This window comes from Hippoglossus hippoglossus, chromosome 10 (genome assembly GCF_009819705.1).
Source record: "Hippoglossus hippoglossus isolate fHipHip1 chromosome 10, fHipHip1.pri, whole genome shotgun sequence".
NCBI lineage: Eukaryota > Metazoa > Chordata > Actinopteri > Pleuronectiformes > Pleuronectidae > Hippoglossus > Hippoglossus hippoglossus.
This window is the reverse complement of record NC_047160.1, coordinates 16,652,302-16,676,622: the sequence shown is the minus strand read 5'-3', so window position 1 is coordinate 16,676,622 and position 24,321 is coordinate 16,652,302. Positions and strand designations below refer to the sequence as shown.

General features: G+C 42.5%; 3 protein-coding genes across 5 annotated transcripts; 1 reads left to right on the top strand and 2 right to left on the bottom strand.

The window, feature by feature from the left end:
• Positions 1 to 1,523: 1,523 nt before the first annotated feature.
• LOC117769554 (soluble guanylate cyclase 88E-like) lies at positions 1,524 to 11,215 on the bottom strand. 3 transcript variants are annotated; one of them, XM_034598531.1, is made up of 19 exons: positions 11,096 to 11,215; positions 10,769 to 10,977; positions 10,454 to 10,594; positions 9,678 to 9,817; positions 9,386 to 9,520; positions 8,573 to 8,696; positions 8,368 to 8,487; positions 8,151 to 8,235; positions 7,567 to 7,653; positions 6,207 to 6,324; positions 5,520 to 5,649; positions 5,175 to 5,321; positions 3,834 to 3,980; positions 3,588 to 3,744; positions 3,397 to 3,506; positions 3,166 to 3,255; positions 2,353 to 2,499; positions 2,105 to 2,242; positions 1,524 to 2,015 (listed from the first exon to the last, which is right to left on the bottom strand). In XM_034598531.1, exons 2-19 carry the CDS (start codon positions 10,886 to 10,888, stop codon positions 1,869 to 1,871), a joined length of 2,283 nt encoding a protein of 760 aa, XP_034454422.1. In that variant the 5' UTR covers positions 10,889 to 10,977; positions 11,096 to 11,215; the 3' UTR covers positions 1,524 to 1,868. The 3 variants fall into 3 exon arrangements, with proteins under 3 accessions (XP_034454422.1, XP_034454419.1, XP_034454421.1); XM_034598528.1 differs by having other exon boundaries at positions 10,769 to 10,979; positions 11,092 to 11,169; XM_034598530.1 differs by having other exon boundaries at positions 11,074 to 11,158.
• Positions 11,216 to 12,938: 1,723 nt separating this feature from the next.
• On the top strand, positions 12,939 to 19,231 carry LOC117769395 (myozenin-2-like). Its single transcript, XM_034598271.1, has 6 exons — positions 12,939 to 13,112; positions 13,919 to 14,019; positions 14,970 to 15,133; positions 16,157 to 16,301; positions 16,829 to 17,012; positions 18,244 to 19,231. Exons 2-6 carry the CDS (start codon positions 13,932 to 13,934, stop codon positions 18,425 to 18,427), a joined length of 765 nt encoding a protein of 254 aa, XP_034454162.1. The 5' UTR covers positions 12,939 to 13,112; positions 13,919 to 13,931; the 3' UTR covers positions 18,428 to 19,231.
• Positions 18,768 to 24,281, bottom strand: rbm22 (RNA binding motif protein 22). Its single transcript, XM_034598270.1, has 11 exons — positions 24,142 to 24,281; positions 22,801 to 22,854; positions 22,688 to 22,717; positions 22,442 to 22,574; positions 22,219 to 22,319; positions 21,580 to 21,752; positions 21,116 to 21,316; positions 20,787 to 20,951; positions 20,136 to 20,224; positions 19,747 to 19,875; positions 18,768 to 19,532 (listed from the first exon to the last, which is right to left on the bottom strand). Exons 1-11 carry the CDS (start codon positions 24,193 to 24,195, stop codon positions 19,378 to 19,380), a joined length of 1,284 nt encoding a protein of 427 aa, XP_034454161.1. The 5' UTR covers positions 24,196 to 24,281; the 3' UTR covers positions 18,768 to 19,377.
• Between the last annotated feature and the right edge of the window lie 40 nt (positions 24,282 to 24,321).

The window sequence follows — 24,321 nt, the reverse complement described above, 5'->3', positions numbered from 1 at the left end:
ATGGCAACACTCCCTGTTATCCGTGGTCCACCAGCCTCTCTCATTCAGTCCAGCCCTCCCTCTCTGTGGTCCTCCATTGCTTTCATTTTTCCCTAGCTCTGCTCATCAAAAGACGCTGCAACAACTCAGTCCAGGTAAGAACAAAAGATTTAGAGCTGACAAAAGACTGCTCATCTTTGATAAAGACAATTAACCAGCTGCTTTTTAAAATACTGTAAGGAAATATGTTTCTAAAATTAATATTTTTGAATTGCTATAACAAGCTTTACGTTGCTGATTACTGTATTGTGTTGAGAAAGAGCCAAGATCTTAATCTTAATATCATGACTGTGTTAACATCAATATTATTATATTATTATTATAAAAAATCATTTCTACATGTGATAAACCAAAGTAAAGGATGTCTTTCTCCTTAAGGCAGCAAGAAAAAATCCCAACCCACAAAGGCCACACATCGTCGCATCATGCCGGAAGTCACCCCCCTGACCTCCATGAAGCCAAACCTGACCTCAGTGACTCCACAGCCCAGGTTCAATGCTACGTCATTGAACCTCGGCGCCCTGACCCCCACCACCCCGCTCCCGTGGGAGGAGTTGCACATGCAAGTGCACACCATCCTGATCACTGTCATTTTTTGCGTGGTCTGCCTCCTGCTGCTACTGGCCTTCACATACACTTTCTGCCTCCACTGCTCCATCGGCCCATCGCCTAAGGACTCGCACAGAGCCAACGGATGCAGCCCCGACCGTGAGGACGCCACCTACAAGAGAAGTTCATCAGACGGCCTGTCAGTGGGGAACATTGTCTGACTGGGAATCTGGACTAGGATAACTCATATTTGCTTTATGTTAGGATTGTTGCTGTTCTTGGTTTAGCATTTAAGGCACTTGTGGATATGACTTGATATTTATATGAACCTGTTATAACCTAGGAACACTAGGCGATCACAAAAGCTTAAACAAAAGGACATATTTTTTGTACCAGGCAAAGTTGACTGGAGCTCTAGTAAGATGAGCAAACACACGCATGCAAATCATGACACACAATAAAACATGTCCATATACTGTACACCGATCCATGGAGAAATGTGTTTAATAAAAACAAATGTAAAATATATGCAAATGTAAATGTGAGTATGAATGCGAATGCCTCGGAGTGACAAGACAAGACAAACAATAACGAACGGAACCACAGACAGCCTAGCAGTCATCTCTCTTTATTTTCAGTGAGCTGACAAGCGTTTACATTGTGCCGGGGCTGTGGATTTGACGAGACCGAGATAGAATAATGAATTCAGACGCGAGGAGGGAGAGGGAGGAGAGGGACTTCTTTTCTCACGGGATGAAACAAGATGTCAAACCTGTGAGGTGCAGCAGGACAAACAGTGCAGGGAATTACCAAGCTTGTGTCCACTTGGCAGGGAACACTTTTTGGTACCAAAACAAATTACAATACGGGTGCACAGCAAAATCTTTCAGTGGCGATCGCCCTGAGGTGACTGATGTGACAGATCGAGCTCCGAGGCAGCTGTTCCAAACACTCACAGTCTAAAGTTAACCCTGATTTGTTTATGTATTGTCCATGCTAAATGAGCATGATTTTTGCTGTGCAGTATTAACGCCACACACAACCGCTAGAGATTTAAAGCTTTACAGTCTAGTCCATGTACAAACAACATGTCATCAGAGGTTGCCATGGCATCACCAATTTAAAAACAAGCCTCAGAAAAAGGCAAACAATAACAGCAAAATCCCTGCATTTCTATCTGGTGTTGGGCCTAACATTCACTGCTTTGAGTGAGTTGTACAAAAAGTGCTTCAGAAGTGGTAGAATTACTAGCTATAGCATTAGCTAGCATCCGCTTGGGTTCACGACACAGAGCACATGGCACTCTTGGAGGAGTGGGAGTCGCAGGAGCTGTTGCGGGACTCCGTGATGGAGTCTCGGCCGTCAGGCGAGTTCAGTTCCAGGTGAGAGTCCCCGAGGCCGTCCTGCAACGCGTCCTTGTGGTGCGCCTGTGGACGGAACAGTTCAGGGAATCATCAAATGAGTCATTAAGGCAGCAAAACACAGAAATCCTAGAGAGCAACATACGCCCTCCCACCTTATGACCAGACATCTCCTCCGTGTGGCCCTCCTCCATCTTCTCCTCGGGGGAATGGCCTGAAATCTCCATCTTGATGCGGTGAGAGGGAATAGACTTGACATCGTCCTTGCCCTCCCCCGCAACCAGAGAAAAAACCTGCAGGCAAAGACAGAAGGAGACGAGAGGATTCAGAGATGATGATGGAGGCAATAAAGAAAATGAGACCCAGCACCATTCAAGCACATCTTAAGCAGATTTTTTTTTACCAGTCCCTCCTCATCTCGTTTGGCCTCGGGGGCTTTGATGTTGGCCTTGCTGATGGTCTGAGTCTCAAACTGTGGACACGCTGCCTGAGCGTTCCCATCCTTGTCCCTCTTTCCTTTCAGCCAGTACGTCTCGATTTCAACATTCCCCTAAAAAATGGAGCGAACAGAGGAAAAAAAGTAAACGTCGGACATACACAAATATTCATACAGCATCGATTTCTGTCATGGAGGATGGTAGAATGGCAGGTGGCAACTTTCCATTAGTCAAAATTTCCGGATAAAAAGTGAGTCACCATTGGTGTCTTGAGATTGGCCTCTGCAATCAGCTGCCTTAGAGACCTCTGAGAGTCACTTCGCTGGCTTTATCACTGACTGTGCACCCTCAAAGTCAGACCCACTGATAACATAGACTGGCAAATCAACAAGCGGGCTGCCAAACACCAGCTCTGAATACTGAGTGTGCTGACTCCCCAGAGCCAAAACACTGCGTTTTATTTTCTATATTTTCCACACTCTGTTTATTGTGTGTGAGTGCTGATATGCAAATCTTTCATTTATACAGATTACAGCCTCAGTGATGGGCCTACGGGGGGGTAGGTTGTGTGGAGAGAACATGCATTTACTTTTGAGTGGTGACACACACTTAACACTTACAATACACCTCCTTAACACAACCATTAACATGTTACACATACTACACTGAGGATAAACAAAGGTTATTTGAATTGAATTTAAATGAACAACACCAAACTAAACTAATCTAAACTAAATTGAATTAAATAAGTTGCTATGGTGACAACTCTGATCCTTGACCTTGATGGTGATGATGCCCCTCCTTTCGAAAATGAAGTGACTTCCTTTCAGGTGCTCATAGGTGGCGCTGCTGAGCTGAATGTGCATCTCCTGATTGAGACAACAATGACAGAAAGCTGGTTCAACACTTCAGAGGGTCAAACGATAAATGTAAATATTCTGACTTGACTTAGCCTTTATTTGCCTCTCATGTGTCATCAATGTTACTTTCACAAATTTCTTCATCCGTACCTTGCCGTTGCTCTCCATGGCAGATGCGGTGTGGACCGTGTCCCCGTGCAGACCGTAACGTGGCATTTTATGTCCCACCACACCTGCCACAACCATGCCAGAGTGGATCCCTGCACACAAAGCAGCAGGTTGGTTCACTCAGTGAAACACGAACATGAACACACTTACAAGTTCACACACTTTCTACCCACCAACGCGAATCTGTATGTGGTTGCCGTTGGAGGGATCCTTCAGGTGGTCGATGGAGCGCACCATGTCGAGGGCCATGTCACAAATGTTATGAGCGTGGTACTTGGTTTTCTCCGGGGCCCCAGCAACCACCATGTAGGCATCTCCAATGGTCTCGACCTGGAGAGGAACACAGCGGCGGCTCTTACACAGGAGCACTATACATGTGTAAACTGAATTACACAGAGGACAAACATATACACGCAAACCTTGAAGACGCGGTGCTTCTCACTGAGCGTGTCAAACAGCGTGTACATGGTGTTGAGCATGGAGACCACCTGCATCGGGGTGATGTGGCTGCAAATGCGGGTAAAACCCACAACATCGCTGAAGAGAATGGTCACATCTGGGAACACCTGGGGGGAAAGACAAGATAAGATAAGACAATCTTTTATTAGCCCCACAATTTAATGGGGTAATTTGTTATACATGTTATATGTACAGCAAAATAGGCATCAGTAAGTAATAAGTAACATGCAATACTAAAGAGTAAGGAATATAACAAATATAGTAAAATATGAATGGAATAAAAAAAATGTGTACCAAAGTGGTACTTGATGGGCAGGCAGGTTGCCAGGAGAGGCAGACATAAGGGAGACTGAACTATAGCTGATTCTGGCTCAACAGCTATGTTAAGGCAGGGAAATAAAACCATATCAATAATTATCATAATGTCATTTTCATCAATGTCATTATAACAAGGTACATCAATATTATGCTTCTGCATTGTTCAAGTCCAGCGAGGAGACATAACACTGATAAGATGTTTTGCTGTTTATCAAGTGTTTGTCATTCTCTGCCCTTAAACCTAAAATAAATAATAATGTGACATTTATCTTTCTAATTATCGATATTGGGTGATACGATATCTTGACATGATTTTGTGTTGCTCACCACTAGGTCGTGTTGTGCTTGGTCCCAGTAACATAAACTAATAAAACAAATGAATGGCCCATATTGGATGTCTACACTGTACTGCATGATCAAGAGCTTTCTCTCAAACTTAATTTCACAACAGCAAAAAGTCACTGTGTACATTGGATAAAATTAGAACTGAGAGAGTATTATGTGAGAATATTGGTACGGCTCTCATGTCTGTCGGATAAATACGAAGCTCTGGCAGGCAGTCAGCTTAGTTTAGCATACAGATGCAAAACAATGGGAAATGGCTAAGCTGACCAGCTACTGTATATTTACTGTGCATTCATATGGTGTCAATCATCTCATCTAACTGTAAGAAACCTAATGAACATATTTCCCTCAATTTTTCTTAAAACCTATTGTTCCCTCCGCCGAGGAGAGGACTGATATTTATGATAGTGTGCCATTTGGTGCAGATCCAATTAAAAGTCCATATCAAGTGAATTTAGATGTTTCTTAAGGGGACTGTTGAGCCTTGGTGGACGTATGTACTCTCTGACTACCATTCTACTTTTAAAGAGCATTACATTTTTAAAAACTGAGATACTTATTTCTGTTGTTATAGGCACTTGCAGTGTAAATTCAAAAGTGAACTGTGGTCTTTGTGCGGCGCTATCTACAATCCTGACCTCACAAGTGTTCACAGCAGGCTCTCCTTTGCGGAGCCTCTTAGCCACAGGCTTGGGAATCATCCTGTAGAGAAGGTCATCAGTCTTCTTCATCTCATAATCCAACATCTTCATGCTCTCCTCCAGCTTGCTGGACTTCTTCTGCTCCTGTGCTCACAATGAGGAAGAAGCGGGAGAGAGAAAGAAACACTGTAAGTGTGAGTCTATTTCCTTCACCTCAGGTCTGCGGGTGGAAGGTGATGTGGGGCTGCTTGACTGAAAGAAAAAGGCTTCAGAGACACTTTACATAACGCAGAGTGACAAGTGGACTGATATAAAATGCAGCTGCACTTTGGCTCGGGGCACCTGTATGAGAGCTCTCTTCAGCTCCTCTGACTGCTGAGTCCCCGCCAACACCAGGTCTCTGCTGGAGTCGTGCATGCTCAGGTCGTTGATGTACAGGCCGGTCCTAAACATCGCACTCAGACTCTCCATCCTGCACATTCACATACACACAGTGAAAAATTTAAGAAAAGTTACAGTGATTGAATGAATGCAAATAAGAGTATTAAAAAAAAAAGGGGAATATAAAGGCTATAATTCTGAGAGCTATCTCATGTTTTCTACATTAAAGAACATGCAAGTTTTGTCAATGCCGGCATGAGGGCATTTACTTGCAAAAACTAAATGTTTTAGATGAGGAGGGAAATGTTTTGGTAATGTACTCTGTGGAAAACACTCTTGCAAATTGGTTCCCATTACGCTCACAAGAGCTGCACTGTCTGATTACAGGCTAATTAGCAGCTCATTTCATGCATGGAAAGTGCTGTTCGAATGGGCCCCTGATTTGATTCACTGCCCAGGCTTTTATTTCCAGCCCCGTAATTCAGTTTGGCTATCGCGGCTTTTTAGAATGTTTTACTTTTCAACAGCAGCATATTAATAAAGATCTGTGTCTATGGCAGCGTGTGTGTGTGTGTGTGTGTGTGTGTGTGTGTGTGTGTGTGTGTGCGTGTGTGTGTGTGTGTGCGTGTGCGTGCGTGCACGCCTTACACAGGAGTTCCCAGGAAGATGATGGACTCCCATTCTGGCATGTATCTCATTTGTCCTTTTAGTTTCAGGCAGCGCGTCCCATCACCCCAGCTCTCCATCGCATTAGCGCTGTTACCGTCTAAGAGAGGAGCACATTCAAATGCCAAAAAGAGACAAACATCCAGAGAGGTGTGTGAGGTTAAACTTCAGCAGTAAATTGTAACGTTAAAGATGTCATCTGAATGGAAGCAGCAGTTTAGCATTTTTAAAGTGCAAGTTCAAAATAGGGTTCTTTGCTTTCTTGCCAACAGTAAAGAAAATCAATACCACTCTTGTATCTTTATGTTTAATATGAAGCTATAGCCAGCAGCTAATGAGTGTAGCTATGCATAATGAAACCTCTTCTGGCTTTCAGTAGGTTATAGGGTGGACTACTTCTTGGGAGAAAACATTGACTGTATATAAAGATGGACAATGCATCTCCAGTTCCTCCCATTGTACAGAGATAAAGCCAAAATATGCTAGATGTGGGTGCCGCCATCTTGGACTCTTGAGGTAATTTGGAGCTAGGGTGCTAGTGGACTCCCGACCAATCGTGAGTCAGTCTCAGTTGTCAATGATGACGTTTTATATAGCATCAAATTACTAATAATAAAAACAAACCTAACAGAAAAATCAACACATAAAAATACATCACGTCCATGTCCAATCCGCTAACAAGGAGGAGGTGGGGTTTATAACCTATACTGCAGCCAGACACCGGGGGGCGATCAAGATGATTTGGCTTCACTTTGGGAGAGCCGTCATATCCACCTTTATAAACATGTATGGAAGCAGTGACTTCCTGGAGTCTCTGCTTGTTGCCTGGCAGCCAAACTGTGAAAACAAGTCAGTGCTCCCAGACAACAGGAAATATAATTCATCTATAAGTTAAACATTATTTTCATTTAATATTTTGTACAAATTAAACAAATGAGATGCAGCAGGTGAACTAGGGAACTTAAAGATGTGGTGGTAGTTTCATTTTTAGACAGAGCCACACTAGCTTTTTGCTCAATGACGCAAACTAAAGTTAAAGCTGTGCTGGCACCAGCATCATAGAGCACACAAACATGAAAGTGGTAAGCATAATCTCCTCAAGTCAACAACTTTCAACAAAAAATCTAATATTTCCAACTTTAAACTATTCCTTTAAAGTGAGATTGCTTTGTATTTCTTCTTCTTTGTTCGGTTTATTGGCGGGTGGCAACCAATGTCAAGGTGCATTACCGCCACAAGTGTGTCTGTGTCTATTATTTTGTCTTATTTTGTGATTAGAAAGCCAGACAATTTCAATGCTTATGTCTCTCTATGGTCTATGACCATTTCTCTAGGTCATGACCTTTGTAATCATCTCCAATGATGGACTGGAAGGCCATGAGCTCCACATCGACGTCAGCGGTACGATTGGCATTTTCATAGTCCAAATCTGTGGAAAAACAAGGTCGACTGTCAGAGCCACAAACATTCATATTCACACCCTCCACCCGTCACAAACAGGGCAGAGATCTGTTCCGCTAAATTCAATCAATTTAGGTTGAATCAAGACATCAAACAATTCAATTTTCAGCAACTGTGAGACATAACGCACCACTTTAATTCAGCTGCGTTCTCAAAGTTAAATGTTAATGTTCAAGCTCTTGGGGGAGAAGATACATCCAATTACCACAAACCTGCTCTTTTTTTAAATTAGTGAACGTTAAATTGAGCAGGGTTTTTGTGTCTGACTGCTTCGAAATTGATCTGACCACACGCCTGTGAGTGCTCGCCCACCACACACACACACACACACACACACACACACACACACACACACACACACACACACACACACACACACACACACACACACACAAACACACTCACACACACTCACACACTCACACTCACACTCACAGCCCTGCAACCTGTTAACACCACTCTTACTTTGGACTCGGTTGTGAAGGTTCCTCTCTCTTTTCACTGGCTCCTTGGACATGATCTCAAACCCGTTGTTGGGGTGGGAGATGATCTGTGTGCGGATTACAAAGTCAGTATTCTCACCTGTTTCAAGGCAATATTTTAAGATGCACTGAGGAAAGTTTGATCTGAAGTGGCTGAAAAAGATTCAAGTTGTCTGAAATGTGGACGTGTGATGTCTCACCATGTTCCAGTTGAACTCCACTAGGGGGCGAGCGAGCAAGAAGGCATCGGTGATTTTCTTCCCATCCAGATCAGGGAAGACTGTAGACAGGCCCGAGCCCACGTTATGCACCACCATGTCCTGAAGAAGAGAGGGACTGACCGTTCATTCACTTAACACTTTATGTTGTTCATTACTTTCCCTTGGGAGGCTGAGGGGAGATTACCTGTCTGAAGACAATATTGAAGGGGAAGACCTCAAAGAAGAAGTCTGAGGTAATAGGCAATATCTCCTGCTCTTCCTCATCCTCCTTCATGATGTAGCGGTAGGCTGAGTTGTCAAAGTTCAGCCTGCATGGAAACACAGATCAGTATTTTAAAGTGGAGTATAAAGTGTGTTTACAGGTCATTTAGGTTGATAGTACTGATGCATTATTGTAAGACATCAAAAATCAAAGAGTTTGGTCACCTCTGGTTGTGGACCTGGATCAGATCAATATGTGAGGTTTATGACCTTTTTACCTTTTTCTCCAGAGAATAATTCTTGAATCTTGATGAAATAAATCCGGCACATTTTGTGAGCTGATATCTATGACTGTGTGAAAGCTGGTGCAGCTTGATTGAATTTAATGGGACTGTTGGGCCTTGGCGGAGGTGTGCGCTCTACTGAGTGACCGTCTAATGTTTGAATGTAAAATCCAGATCTGTAAATTAACTAGTAACATTCGCTGCCAAATAAATGTAAGACGTAAAAATCTTCTTCCTAAATGTAATGGAGGAAAAGTATGAAGATACATGAAACAAAGTACACAAGTGAAGTACCTCAATACTGTACTATAGTACTTGTACTTGTTTACTTTTCACCAGTGGGTATAAAAAAGCTTGTGTGTGTGCGTGTGTGTGTGTGTGTGTGTGTGTGTGTGTGTGTGTGTGTGTGTGTGTGTGTGTGTGTGTGAGTGTGTGAGTGTGTGTGTGTGTGTGTGTGTCTGTGTGTGTGTTTGTGTGTGTGCGTGTGCGTGTGTGTGTGGGTGCGTGCGTACCTCATGGTGACGTGGGAGTAGTCTCCGACAATCTGCTCAGACATCACCTCCACTTGGATGTCCGTGTCGTAGAACTGCTTCCCCATCTGCCTCAGTTGACCCATGGCATAGTGCAGGTAGCCTTTACGTTTACTCCTGCAGATCAGAGAGGAACAAAACCTTTCTGAAAAGGTTCCTGGCACAGCTTTCTGTATTTTCTGCTCTGTTCTTCTATTTTTACACGTAATGTCTGATAGCCCATCAATCTGACCCACTCCAACCCCCGGCCCTCCTCTTCCTCATTGTCTCAGACCTGTAGTGCAGGGTGACTCCAGTAGCAGACTCCTCCTGGCAGAAGAAGGTCGGGGGCTGCACCTTGGGGTAGCTGAAGCGCAGGTATTCATGGAGGTTGTCAAGGCCGTTGACAAAGTCACGTACATGGCGGCCCAACACCTGGGGGTACAGACACGGGATGGAAAGACAGAAAGGTTTATAATAAAATGGTAAATAAACTGTATTTATATATCACTTTTCCAGTCTTATCAACCACTCGAAGCCCTTTACAGCACAAGTAACATTCACCCATTCACATACAGTGCTTTTTTCTATCACACACAATGACACACCATCGGTGTCAGTATCCTGCTCAAGGATACTTTGCAAAGCAGACTGGTGGAGCCGGGGATTGAACCAACAACCTTCTGGTTCTCTACCTTTTTGAGGCACATCGGCAATGAGTGTCTGCATGAATCCACTGATAACCTCTCACTATGAACAATGTGCAAATGCTGAAGCTTTAATATTATTTATCTACTTATTTGTAAAGAAGTACGATTTTCAGTCCTCAATTGTCTCAGGACTTCATGTTTAGACGAAAAACAACACTCACAATCATCTCTTAACTCTGAGCTGAGCGATTTTGTTTTGAAATGTCAGCAACAAAAAATAAGACACAATAAGAGATAAAAGAAACTATGAAAACTAAATGTTTCATTATCAAAACGACAGTACTGAGGATACATGCAGTAATTCCCCTGTGTATTTGATCATTCTCTCACACATCACATCCACCAGAAGATCTTTTCTCACCTTGAGGATCCTGTCATAGCCGTACTTCCCCACAAAGCCCAGGAAATAGACACCCCAGGAGTTCATCAGCTCATTGTAGGGCGTCCCTGTCACTCCACTGGCTGCCTTTGCAATACGGGGAATCACGCTCTCGCTATACACCTGCAGATACACGTGTGTAGACATTTTCACTCAGAAACCTAGATTTTCTGACATCAAGACTGTGAAGCTGAAAAGTAGACAGAGTGGCACATGTCCCTGTAAACGCACATTATTATTATTCTACGCACACAAGCAGCATCACGTCGTATTATTCATTTCAGGAGCACATTGTACCTGGTGGGTGACAAAGGAGTGCAGCCTGACATCTGCTCTCTCCCTGACCAGCTTCCACACATCATCTCCGTACGACTCCTTGATGAAGTCGTGAAGACTCTCGCACAGCAGCCCGTACATTATGTCTCGCTGGGGTTGAAGCTCAAAGTGAGCACCGTGAAGACAGCTCTCCCCAACTGATTGACTTGCAGCGATCCTCCCAAAGGCACCTGCAAGCAAATCCCCAAAAAATTCAGACTGATGACTCCTTCAGGGCTGCAAGCTGAATTTGAATCCAGCGTTAAGCTATATATTTAAAAACCTGCCTTATCCTGCTTTCAACGCGACCTGGGAAGTTTGCGGACCGGCTCGGATTAGCCAGCCAAGTAAGGTTTCATCTGAAGGCGAGTGGAACAGACGGTTTTACAGGTGCCCTAATTACACAAGCCCTTGTGTCTGAACGGGCCTCCATTGTTCTGGTGTCAGCTGTCAGCGCCTGGTGGCCGTGCTCCTCTCTCCATGTGACACAAACACACTGCAGAAGCCACCTCTCAAACACAGATGACTCCGGTCATGAGAATTTGTCCTTTTTTTTTTTTTTAAATCGTTCTTCTCTTCGACAGAAAGACTCAAAATCAAACACTTTTCATAATAACTCCCTTTATAATGAATTGTTATCCGACTAATCCGTGGAAATTAGAGATTGATCCTTATCACTAAGACTCGCAGAGCTGATGTTTTCTTTGTTAAAAGAAGGCTGCCAACTAAATGGGGTTTCTTGTCATGAAACAAAATAGCTTTTTACCGACTAAACAAAGACACTTGAAGAAACACTTAAAGTGCAGCGACTGCTCAGCTTCCACCGCGTGTGTGCAGATGATTTTCTGTGACTCAGGATGACTCCACATTTTGTGTCAGAGGCTGGGAGGCTTCCCACGGGGGGATAGTGACATTGTGGAGCAGGGCAGGTGCAAAATCGATATCCAATCTCAACGGGGATAAAGAAAATGTTTTTTCCCCCCCCTGGCTCCTGCTGAGCTCAATGAATCAATTTGTGGGGGGAAAAGCTGCTCGATGAAGACTAAGTTGAGTTCCAAAAGGGCAACCAAATCCACAGTTAAAGGGCATCACTTCATGGAGAATCGCAGCTCCAGTTTCAGAGCATCAATAAATGAAAACAAAATGGATATGTAGTGCACATCTCCACCAAGGCCTGATAGTTACCTTAAATTCAATCAAGCTGCACACACTTATAAGCCCTCTAGGTATTATCGGATCCCAGCTCAGATTTCACTTCCCTGCCCTATATGCAAATAAACTCTAACATGATTTCCGCTCGCAAAGATGCAATGCATGGCGGGAAGCAGCAAAGAGAAGAAGAATGAATCAAAACAACACAAACGACACGTTCAAAGCAGAGCAAATCTCCACATTCACGTTCACACTGCAAAAAGAATTTAATGTTTTTTTCCTTATGCCATCACTCCACCGAGATTTGTGATAATCCGTCCATTAGTTTTTAATCTTGCTTGCAATCAATCAAACAAACAGCCGGGTGAAAACATAACCTCTTGGCAGAGGTAAGAATATTGTACTGTCATTAAGTTCTTTTAAACTCATAAATAACTGAAAGGTATGTTGATTGCTCGTAACTCATGGCCGTGAGAAACCAAATGGACGTCAGAGGACTCACCATCAAAAAATGTTAGAGTTTAACCTTTGACCCCACACTGGAAGACAGAACCACAAACTCTGATCACCGCAACCTCATCAATTTTACAGCTTCCCCTGTAAAACTGTCTGTGTGTGGGAAACTTATCACGAGCAACTAACATATAGCACCGGGGTTACTGAGGCTTTAACGGGTGTAAAGAGAGAGAGAAAATAGAAAATGTGTTTATGTGCCTATGTTTGCCGTGGGCAGGTTGGATGCTTGGCCTCTCATATAGCTGTCACTGTCTGGACAACAGCTGCTGTGATGCACTCACACACACACACACACACACACACACTCACACGAAGAGGGGATCAGATTTTTATTTTCAAAGCGGCTCGAGGTCACGAAGCAAATCTTTATCCTCACCCCTTCCCCTCGACAGGCCTTTTATACCACCACCACCCGCCCACACCCACCAACAAAACCCCCCCCTCCATCCATCTTCGCTCTCGGAATCCTCTGCTAAAATAAACTGGGTGAGATAAGCACCGCAGGCATCCCTGGATGGGTTTTATACGGACGGTCCCCGCTCTGCCGCGGAGTGTCAGAGTGGAGCGAGGAAGCATCTCAGCTCCAGTCCCGGATCGACCACACAACACAACCATCCAGAGGATCTCCCACCAACAGACAGACGGACAGGAGACACAGGTAAGGAGCAGCTAAGTGTGGGCCTTCAAAATCAGAAGGGACAAAAGGGCCCTGAGAGGAGCGTTAAGTTTGGAAGTGTTGCATAGGTTTGGAAGCCATTGGGTTCTTTAAAGAATTGTAAAGAAGGAACCCGTAATATCATACATTTCTGTGTTGCGGGAGAAGCAGCTTTGAAATCTAAGGATGGCGCTTGTGCTGTGGTGCAAGTAGAGTATTAATAAGTATTTTAATTTGAGAGATTTAATCAGATTATGAGCAAATGCATTGCTTCAACAAAACCCTGTTACAGTCACACTCACTTAACAAAATGGGGCTGGACTCAATAACATTTATAACTTGTGACTATAAGATATAATTTAGGTTTAGTTACTTGTGGTTTACAGTCTGCATAAACATATAAGAGAATCGGCTCCTATAAAGATCTGTAAATTCATATAATCATACATTTCTGTGTTGCTGTAGAGGAAGCTTCAAAATGTAACTACTTATATAATAGTAGTAAAATTATTAATATATTGAGTATTTTAAATTGAGAGATTTAATCAAATTATGAGCAAATCCATTGCTTGAACAAAACGCTGTTATAGTAACTTAATAAAACTGATGTGCCCTTAGTAAGATTAATAATTTCTGACTAACATATAATTTAGGATTTGTGATTAACAACAAACAGAAACCTAAAGGAGTGTGTTTCTTCTGTTTGTCACTAAACTCTAATCTGTCTCAAATAAACCAGATTATACATAGAATCCTACAATTTAAATAAATCCTTGAAATAATTATTGAACTGTTTGTGTCCATCGTAGAAAAACAACAACGATGATGATGATGATGCAGTCCAGCCAAAATGACCTGACTAAACAAAGGATGATGAAGGCTAAGGCTCTGTCCAGAGAGGCCAAAGGAGGTGAGTGCACTGTGGAAGCATTGGTTTTGTTTCAGACTGTGTCACAACACTGGGACACAAAATTGATTTACATGTACATGAAAGTGGACATAAAAAAAAAAGAAAAGATTAGTTTACATATTGCATCAACTACTGCCATAGTATGCGATCACAGCCGGGGGCCGTCAGATGAAATTGAGCCAAACATCAAAGAGAAATCGCCTGGGGACAAGTGGAGCGCGGTTCACCCAAATCCCAGGAGAGCCAGTATGTTGTGAGAATTCTCCAGACGTTTCCGCAGGGAGCATCCCAGTTGCACTGTGTGTTTTTCCTGCTCGGTCTGCCAGCTAGACTTTGAAAAAAAGTCCCCTGCACTCAGAAAAATGTGACTCGATCAAAGGCCGCTGCTCAAGGGTGACGTAGGTCCAGACTCCTCCTAATTCTTATAATGTGCGAGAAAGAGGGGCCATCCACTGTTACATTAGTCTTTCATCCGAAGATCCTATTTATACGCCCAGTTACCCGTGCAACCCCCGACCACAACAAACATTACACACCTCTTGACATCATCTTGAGGCTATTTCAGATCCTCCTCTGTGACATGATATAACACGAGAAGAGACCCTCAGCAAAAGCTGTGGATACCAACTTAGTGATGCTGTGACACGGCTTGGCTTTTTAAAAGCAGCCCCCCTCAGCTGTTGAAAGTTGACAGAAACAGGAAGATCAGGATTTGCCAACAGCCCCTATTAGTCTGTGTTACTTTCCTTCTTCTGCCACCATTGCTCTTGCGCTAGAACAACCAAACGTCATGATGTATTTCAAGGTTGGAGTCATCCGATGCCACGCCACGCGTCACAGAAACCCGGGGCGAACTTCTCCCCTCTGATGCTGCCATAGTGAAAATGCACAGGGACATTACATGCAATCACTTATTAAAATGCCTCCATTTGTCTGTCATGTTGTGCCAGGGGGTCTGAACCTGGGGAAGAAGATCAGTGTTCCCAAGGACGTGATGATGGAGGAGCTGAATCTTCCCTCCAATCGAGGCTCTCGCATGTTTCAGGAGAGACAGAAGCGAGTGGAGAGGTTCACCCTGGAGAACACCGGCAACATGGCTTACAACGCCAATACTGTAAGGAAATGACACACGGCACATAACACACGAAGACACATCAACTAACCTAAGTGTGCTCTACTTGAACTTATGAACCTGTGTTTCCGACATTGCAGTGAATGCATTTAAACAGCTTCTTGCTGTGCTGGGTGTATCTACACTATAATTATTAATCAGGAGAGTTTCTGCAGTCCCATTTCTTTGGAGTACAGAAACAGAGCTTTAACATCTGCTAGTCATTAAGTGTCTTCAAATAAACAAATGAGCAACATATATACAAAAGAAATACATTTAAAGAGACATTTAAAGAGATGTTAAGGAGCCCTGCCTGGCAATTCACACTTTCAGAAATGCATAAAAGGACATTTGAAAAAGTATATGAAAACATTTAAACAGCAGAGTTTGAGATATGAGGATATTTTGTTTGGAAAAGGCTTGTATTTTACATTTCCCACAATGCACTACAATATCTTTTACGGCGTTCCAGTGAGTACAAGTCATGACTTTTGTTTATTTCACTGGGTGGGGCAGTGCACATTGCTAAGTTAACACAGCAACATGTCCACAGACTGAAATTGGACCGTGTGTGTACGACTGATTTAATGAAACACATTTAAGACAAAGTGCTTGTAAACAGAATATCACAAAACCTTTAAAGACTGTTGATATGCAGGGCAGCCATCTTGGATTTTGAAGCCAGGGTTGACAAGATCTTTCTGACTTTCTGTGACAGAATCTAACTTCGGGTGGCAATAAAATGTCCAACTGGGGAAATTCCAATGCAGGGGGTCAGAGGGTAATACAAAGTCCTTCTAAATTTCAGCCTCTTTCCCACATTTAAACACCCCCAGGTTCTAATACAGGCTTTCGGTAAGAATTAATAATGGCCTTGAGCTCAAGCTGAGATTGACAGAAGGCAGTCCTCCTGACATGTAAAAGTAATTTCATGTCTGAAAATGGTGGAGTCCCCCTTTGTTAAAAACTGTCTTACAGTGTTTTTGAAGTAAATAAATTCACAGAAATCCAACTTCGTCCCCTCAGGTCCATCTCGATGCCCCTCAAATCATCTCAGAGCCTCAAGGAGGGAAAGAAAACAAGGCGTTCACCCTCCCTGGTAAGCACAGCCTGGTCATGAACCTACAGAAGACTGTAGCAAAGAAGGGCAGTCCCGACGTCATCGCTCCAGGTAAATGCTTGTTCACACGGCGATGAGGGCATCCCCACCGACTAGTTCACCGCTTGGCTACTTTTCCGCTTTTATATGGACATGTGTTGAGCAAATAAATAGAATGTTATTATAGTTGCCAGTGCTCGGAGTGTTGGCAGTTTGTACAGAGCTATTATCTGTGTGCATCTTTGCTGAGTGCTGTTGTGTATTTGCTCTGACAGAAGTCTGACTGACTGAGCTCTTTTTATTATCAGGGATTCACACTGAGATCTAATTACTGTACTTCCTATTGTTGTCGACAGTAGTGACATGAAGGATATTTTAAATGTAAATTAGATCTGGCGGGTGTTGTTAGATCTTGCTTTTACGTCAATTATCGAATAGGTTTTGTAATTAAATTCAAAACGCAGGGATAATCCATTTTTCTCGACACAGGAGACCTAACATTTGCTGGCTTGAAATTTTAAATATATTAACACGGCTTTCACTTTACCAATAGTCGTTGTCCTTTTTCGCCATTGATGTGAGATTTGTATTCGTGCCAGGTTATACTGGCCCTCTAAAGGACATCCCTCATGAGAAGTTCAACACAACAGTGATCCCCAAATCCTACTCCTCCCCATGGACGGATGCTTTGGGAACCAAAGAAGAGCTCCTGAACGCCCTCAATACCCAGCTGCCCCAGCTCCCACAAGGGCTCCAGCCCGCAAACTTCAGAAGCTTCAACAGGTAAAAGTCGGCTGCCTCACTTCACCAGTCACTGCCCAGTTCACCCAAATAAATCATAAACCTCTCAATCCCGCTCAGTGGGAAGCACCCGTCTTCAAATAGACCCGCAGATGACCTCACCGTGTCATCCATCACCATCATCCCTCTCCCTCGGCTCCACTCCATGTTTCCACAGTTTGAAAATTAATCCAGTCTCTGGCTCGCACCTCCTTGAATTGTGGCTATGCGCTGGCTATTTTGAACCCTGGCTCTTGAAAGATGATCCACTCGAGGCTAAGAGCTTTTAATGTCCCCACAAGACTGATTGGGCGGGAAAGGGAATCACCTTTCTCATGGCACACGAGGAATTGTATCCCATCAGCGAGGCAGGACAAACGTTAGGCTTGAGCAGAGGAAGAAATGGAGAATGTATGAAAGACAAGTTCAGACTTCGGTCATTTAAGGCTGTCGATCAATAAGCTTCTGTCACTGTCTGGAAGTGTAGTACCACTCTGTTCAGGATTTAGGATTATCAGGAAATTGTTTAGCGTTAATTAAACTTGAACTTTCTGGAAATTACATATCTCTCAAATGTGTCCCTAATGCTGGTTGACACTATTAAATTCAGATTTGTATTAAATAGTGATGCCTCTTCTGTTTTTGGTAGAATTGCTGACACCATGTCCTTCCCAGTCCCTTTCTAATTTGTTAATTTCAAAGAGGCTCCGGCAAAAATGAGTCATTTGATTTCATTTAGTACTTTTGAAACAGTTCATTTTAAAAACAGTTCATCACAGATTTTCTTCTTTTGATAAGATTTCTGATCCCTCTAATAAGAATAACAAAGCTATTTATATTGAACCTTTCAAAACAGATATACAATTGAGCTTTAGAAGTTAAAAATAAAAAAGAATGGGCAACAATTAAAGTCAGTTTGAAGATCAGATGAAAATAAGATCAAATAAAACCTAAAATGATAATAGTCAGTTAGATCAGAGCTAGAAATCACACCTATAAAATGTGTCTCTATAAAAGAGGATAAGGACTTTGCCAGATATAAAATTCCATATCATGTTAATACCAAGTTTATTAACATCAAATATTGGGAAATAAACCAAGGGACAGCACCAATAACACTCTGCCAAAAGAAAACTACACAAAGATGGAAATAACTCCCTTTGTCATTTTATCCCAGTGACGTGAAACACAATGCACCGAGTCTGCTTTGTAAGAGCCTTTCTTTGTTTCTCAGATCTGCCATGCCATTCGGTGGTGCTATGGCCAGCAAGAGGGTGACACCGCTCATCGACTTCGAGGCAATCGAATCTCAGAACCTGCCTGGCGTCGCCCTGGACCGCATGTGCCGACGACCCAACTTCAACAGAGCACCCAGGGGATGGGGAGGCTATTACAGCCCAGAATCTAATGAACTATGAAGGACTGATAAGAGAAAGACTACAAAGTGCTGATCTATGCTTGCACCTCTCCCGCTGCGAAAATGATCCTCCTGTTAAATAGTGGGCACTGCGAGAGGACTGCTATACTGCTATAGTAATGTGCCGCTGCTGAGTGGGTTGACCAGCTCAGACCATCTCTGGATGCTGGAATCTGGTAATTACCACAGTAGAGTCCAGGACAATGCTGCCACAGGCTTTTCAGTCTGACCTATTTCTATTCTTCACCAAAAAGAGTTGTTTCTTCTGACTTTTTTTCTCACCCACCCACACAACCCAACACATACACATGATGATGAATTATACACACTACAAAATTATTAATGACAATTTGGGTCAATTTAATAAGTGAAAACATCATACAAAGAAAGACCAACAATAACAAAGACTTTATGTTGTGGAATATTAAGATTATGTCAAATAAAAAAAGTAAATGTAACTGGAAATTTAAAGGTTTAAAAATGTTCCCCAGAATTAAATGTGATGCTTTAAACAATGAGACAAATACATGTTTAACCTAAAGTATTCATTTTTATATGTACAACAGCCCTGAACACACCAGTCCTTTAAAAAACCTGATCACATTGGTCAGCACTCTTATGTTTGAAAGCTTTTACATTGTGAAATTCCACTGCGTAGATGCTGCTCTGGTGCTTTTTAACTTTCCAGTTGCTACAGAGTCATCTGATAAGACTGGTTGTTGTTATCCCTCCAGACACAGATGGTGCTCCTTCAGTTCATTAACTGTACTGCAGGTGGCATAATAAAACAGATGTTATCCTCTAAGAAATAACTGTTTTTTGTACAGTATATTCCTCCCTGTAGTTGTTTGCTATTTTCAGGCCCAGACACATCATCTGAAGAGAAAGCACCTGACCAAGTTAACTGGAGAAAAAGAATGAAAGCTAATCACAGTATGATTTCACTACCAGCTACTCTCCATGGCGTGCGCCATGTGCTGCATGGGCACCCATGCGCTGAGGATCCTGGGAGGGGTAGTGAATATGACCAGGAGGTCTCATGCTCATTGGAGGGGGCATAGGTGGAGCCATGTGAGCCATGGGGTGGAACATTGGAGGCCCAAAACCTGAATGAGCAGATGGGGGAAAAAAATCATTTAATAAATTCTTCTCAGGTGAACAAACGTAAATGTTTAAAAACATAACAGCTGATGATTACAAAACTAAATACCAGTATAAAATAAGAGATTATCTAAATAGTTGTTTCATGTTTGATAGATATTGTATTTGGCTGTGGACCTGATGTCAGCTGCATCTGTGAGATCACGGTTATAATTGTACCTGGGGGAGGTGGGTTGATTCCTGGTGGTGGGGGCAGAGCTATGTTCATGACAGCAGGAGAAGTGCCCGGGTCCAGGTTGAAGTAATTTGCAGGAGTCTCTTCATCCAAAGCTGGTGGTGGAGGAAGAGCTACAGCACAAAAAGAAGACACAGAATGAGTAAAGACAAATCTATAAGATAAAGATCAATAGAAATCATTGCGTTACTTCGTTCCACTCTAAATGGCAGTACGTATTTATAATATTTCTGTACATCAGGATTATGATTGAATTATCAAAAGAAATCATGACAAGTACAAAGAAGATACTACTTTAATTTAGACTAACATCATATGGCTGTCATTATACTATGTCATCTTATTTAAGCTGTCACAGTGTTTGCAGACTCACCTCCAGGCAGGCCAGGTACAGGATCAAGTCTGGTACCCATCTCGCTGACACCCTCTTTGATACCCTCCTTTCCTCTTGCTGCCTGAGACCTTAAATACACACAAACCATACAAGTTGTAAATATTCATCACATCACTCTGTTAAATACCTCAGCACAAATGTGCCCAGAGTTTCCTGCTCTGCTGCTTAGTCTGTGCTGTGGTAAAAACCTTGCAGTGCGTGTATAAAAAATACTTCACGCTCCTGATCTCAGTTTGCTGTTAGTTATGACTGTGATGATAATTAATTAGTAATTTCAAAACACACTCTCTGAACACTACCTGGTGTTAATTAGCAAATTATCACTTTAAACCTTCACTTCACCTCCCAAGTAGACCTGATTAGTGCGGCATATGTAAGCTAATAAATGTAACCAGATGGCAGAGGAGCTGTTTTGGTTGCATAGTAAGATTAATATTTGATAAGACCAAAATAAGACCTTTTCTGTCTCTGGAGCACAAGCACTCTATCCTGGGAATCCCATTCTCCGGGATTTACCACTAATCGTGTTCAGAAAATACATGAGCTGCTGTTACTGGATTCCAAGTCAGGAGGTCTGGTCAGAGATGGACACACCAAGGCTTAAATTCACTTTCTCGATCAACTTCTTACCTTCCCCATTTGACAGTGAGCCTTCGTCCATTAATGATCAGTTTGTTGAAGGACTTCTCTGCAGCCGTTTCAGCAGACTGCCGTGTGGCAAACTGGATGAAGGCACACTGCTGCCGCTGGACGATGGTAATGGTACGAATCTCACCAAACTGGTAAAAGTGGCTCCTGTAATAACACCGAAAAATGTCAAATAGAACCTTAACAATGGATATTATGGTTTAAAATTGTAACAACAGTGATTGTAGTATATCTAGAAAATAAGAAAAACTTGCTCTTTGTGGACAAACACAAAGTTGTGTAAGAGTCTGTTGTGAAATGGGAATTCTTACTTGAGGTCCCCATCCGTGACAGTATCTCCCAAACCTCCAATGTAGAGAGTGGAGATTGACTTGTCATCTGGTGGGTCTAGTCGTGGCATGGTTGAGGCCCTTTTCAGCAGCTTGTCTGCAACAGGGTCATTGATACCGTAGTAACGGTCTTTTATGTTCTGGTCAGCCAGAGGGTCGTCGGGATCCGTGGGCTTCTCATGCCTTTGTGAAAAAAAAAGGAGAATATTAATGAGAAAATGCAAATCGTATAACAACTGTGATTATAAGTTACAGTCACACTGAGCCATAAAAACAAATTAACCCTGTTGGCTAATGTAGCAAGTACTCAGAAAAGTTTTAAATTTATATATACATTCATTAACAAAAAAAGAATATCAACATAAGAAACAATCTTCAGAAATCCCAATTAATCTCTAATCCCTAATTCACAGCATCTTTAGCCAGTTTCAAGATGTGTCACTCACCTGTAGGGACACTCCTCCCCTCTCTTACACTCTCCCTTCACCCAGAAGGAGCAGATGTGCGGTCGGTTCCTCTTGTAATATGGCGTCGTACGGGCCAGTTTCAGCAACATATCACTGGAGCTGGGAGCCTTACCTAGCTGACCCACCGGCCGTGTGCCATCGGTATTTGCTATCTGGGAACAGAAATGTCCAAATATGCATAAGATCAGAGACAAATCCTAATTTCAGAATAGAATCTAATTTAAGGATGTCCCTAATTTTGTGAACATTTTTGTGTGAGACAATCCTCTTGGTGCCATTTGTGGTTAAAAATGCATTTGCTTTCAGTGTTTTTGTCAGTGTGAAAATACTTTACTGTCACAACTATTCACAAAGCCTCTCCTCTCTGAAATTACTGTATGAAACTCAAAAGGAAAACTGTGATGCAAGAAATCTTTTCGTAATGCTTTAATTTTCACAAGAGAGATTTCTAAATCGATTCAATCATTTAATGTTAATTTAACTATGGGCCATGTTTATACTTATACTTATGTTCAGTGAAGGACATAATTCCATTTAAAACAATTGGACCAGGCTGTTTTCCGTAAATAATAGTTATGGATGTCAAAAACTTTTGCAAGCATAAGAAAAGAACTGTACCTCTCTCTCCATGTTCTGAGTGTAGTACTCTTTGTTCACATCTGACTTAGGAACCTCATCCTTAACAGAAAGTCCAGTGTCTCGGACCTGGATAGGCAGTCCTGTACAACAAAAAGTAGGACAAGAGGGTTGAGCTCACATAGATATATTCTTCAACAAACCGTAGTTAAATGCAGATCATATTACATTTACAGATTAAAATGAGTCACTTCCCAAGACTTACCATATTCCAGGTCTAGCAGACATGTCTGACAAACATTCTTCATTTTGCTGCAGGTCTGACAGACCTCCGTCTTCTTGAAACGCATCCGTGTCCCTGGACACCATCGGAACACAGTGAAGGGTCGAGCACAGATCTGAAGTGCAAAGAAACAAAATTTATAAATGTTCTTACATGTAACAGTATAAGGTTACGGACATTTGATTTGTGCTGCATTATCATGATTTGAAATATTAATACCAAAAATACCTTGCATTCTTTCCCATACTTCTCCTTAGTCTGTAATACAAAGCACAGATTAATTTTACACAGCAAAGAATCTACCTCCACTTCATTGCAATGACAAAGTACTGCTCACTCACCATACGGATGTAAGGATTTTCTCCTAAACATGTCTGACACAGAATTGGAAAATCCTGAAGGAGAGAGAAAAAATAATTGTTAATTTTTTTTTGTAATGTTCCACATCAGTTATAAACCCAACAAGTTTGTGAAGCGGTAACTTGGCCTGTATTCTGGGTTTTAATTTCTTCTGTGGTCATCTTAGAGAAGTTGCATGTGTGACATGGACTTGCTCACTCTGACTTTGCCATCTGTTGAAGGATGCTGTTTCACTCTAAGTGCTAACTGCAGAAAATGACCTTGCGTTAATCCCAACCCACTGACAGCATCAGCCAAACACCTAAATATAAACAGCTCTTGTGGCACAAACGTCATCTTCATTGTCTAAGGTTGCAAAAGTTTATATTCTCATGTCTTGATAAAACCAACATTGGTCACAGGCCAAGTTGTGTCAAGTCTCAGGAGAGAAAACTGATTTGATGCCTATATATAGAAGTGCGAGGGTCATTTCAGTGGTCGGGGAGCAGAAATATAGTTGCTTGATGTGCAAATAGTGAACTGAAAAGCAAGATCAGGTAGTTGTGTCAAAACCTCAATTTAGCTCAAATTCTAGATTACCTGGGTGTGGTAGTTTCCCACCACAAAGGCTGATTTATCCCTTCTAATAACAAATCAGATATGTGTGTGCACAACTGAATGATGCTCATGACACAGACCACAATTCTGTGATATTTCCATTGATCCAATTGCCACGTTAAGGTTGTTCCCTCGTCAAACAAGCGGGTCTTCTTCACCACAGCGGCCACTGAGCTCTACTTACTATGTGATACGAGTTAAAACTGATATAATCATAACGAGCTTTTACAAGCGAACGCGTGAAACTGGTTCTGTCCAGCGTGAACGGGTTTTGTTTGTTTTACTATAAAACTTTCAGTTGGTGGACGAGGATGCGTTTTATTGTTGTTAGCCTGCTAATGCTAGGCTAGTTCAGTAGTTAGCTATAGCAGCTAACTTTAGCATAATACACGTTTACATTCCAGTGACTGAGAGTTAATTCTGAGCCCAGTCTCAAGTGATACGGTACAAAATGTGTAGCTCGTTGTAGCTGGTTCCCGATCAAATTGTAATTTATATTCTTAATTATGGTCAGCAGCGAAGCGAACACCCGACATGCTAACAGCGCAATAGCCACGCTTCGGCTACTAGCTCACGGGGAGCTAACAAGCTACCAGGCAAAGCTGCCGTGTTTGTGGTGAGCGGGTCGGCTTCACGAACACGTTCATTTCTAAAACTTAGCGAGGAAAACGTTGCGTTTCAGTCTCACTCCCTGCTGTGACCACTGTGATGTCGATTAAACGTACCGCGTCTTCCCAGTTCTGTCTGTTGTAGGTGTTGGATCCCAGGGACGTCGCCATTTTGCAGAATGTGAGCCAGCCGGGCCAGTGTCTGGACCACAATGCACCGCGGCAGAGAGCCACGCTTCACCTTAAGGTGTCGCCCTCTTTCAAGACGACGCTCAACAACTCGACCACCTCAGTCAG

Excerpts from the sequence above, each read along its gene's own strand:
- LOC117769554 (XM_034598531.1), bottom strand. The coding sequence starts at position 10,888 with ATGTACGGGCTGCTGTGCGAGAGTCTTCACGACTTCATCAAGGAGTCG. Across the intron at positions 8,697-9,385 it reads TACTCCCACGTCACCATGAG|GCTGAACTTTGACAACTCAG; the intron begins GTACGCACGCAC and ends GTTTCCATGCAG. Across the intron at positions 2,243-2,352 it reads AACGAGATGAGGAGGGACTG|GTTTTTTCTCTGGTTGCGGG; the intron begins GTAAAAAAAAAT and ends CTTTGCCTGCAG.
- LOC117769395 (XM_034598271.1), top strand. The coding sequence starts at position 13,932 with ATGATGATGATGATGCAGTCCAGCCAAAATGACCTGACTAAACAAAGG. Across the intron at positions 14,020-14,969 it reads GTCCAGAGAGGCCAAAGGAG|GGGGTCTGAACCTGGGGAAG; the intron begins GTGAGTGCACTG and ends ATGTTGTGCCAG. Across the intron at positions 17,013-18,243 it reads AACTTCAGAAGCTTCAACAG|ATCTGCCATGCCATTCGGTG; the intron begins GTAAAAGTCGGC and ends TTTGTTTCTCAG.
- rbm22 (XM_034598270.1), bottom strand. The coding sequence starts at position 24,195 with ATGGCGACGTCCCTGGGATCCAACACCTACAACAGACAGAACTGGGAA. Across the intron at positions 22,718-22,800 it reads AAAATCCTTACATCCGTATG|ACTAAGGAGAAGTATGGGAA; the intron begins GTGAGTGAGCAG and ends TTTGTATTACAG. Across the intron at positions 22,575-22,687 it reads AGTATGGGAAAGAATGCAAG|ATCTGTGCTCGACCCTTCAC; the intron begins GTATTTTTGGTA and ends TTTGCACTTCAG.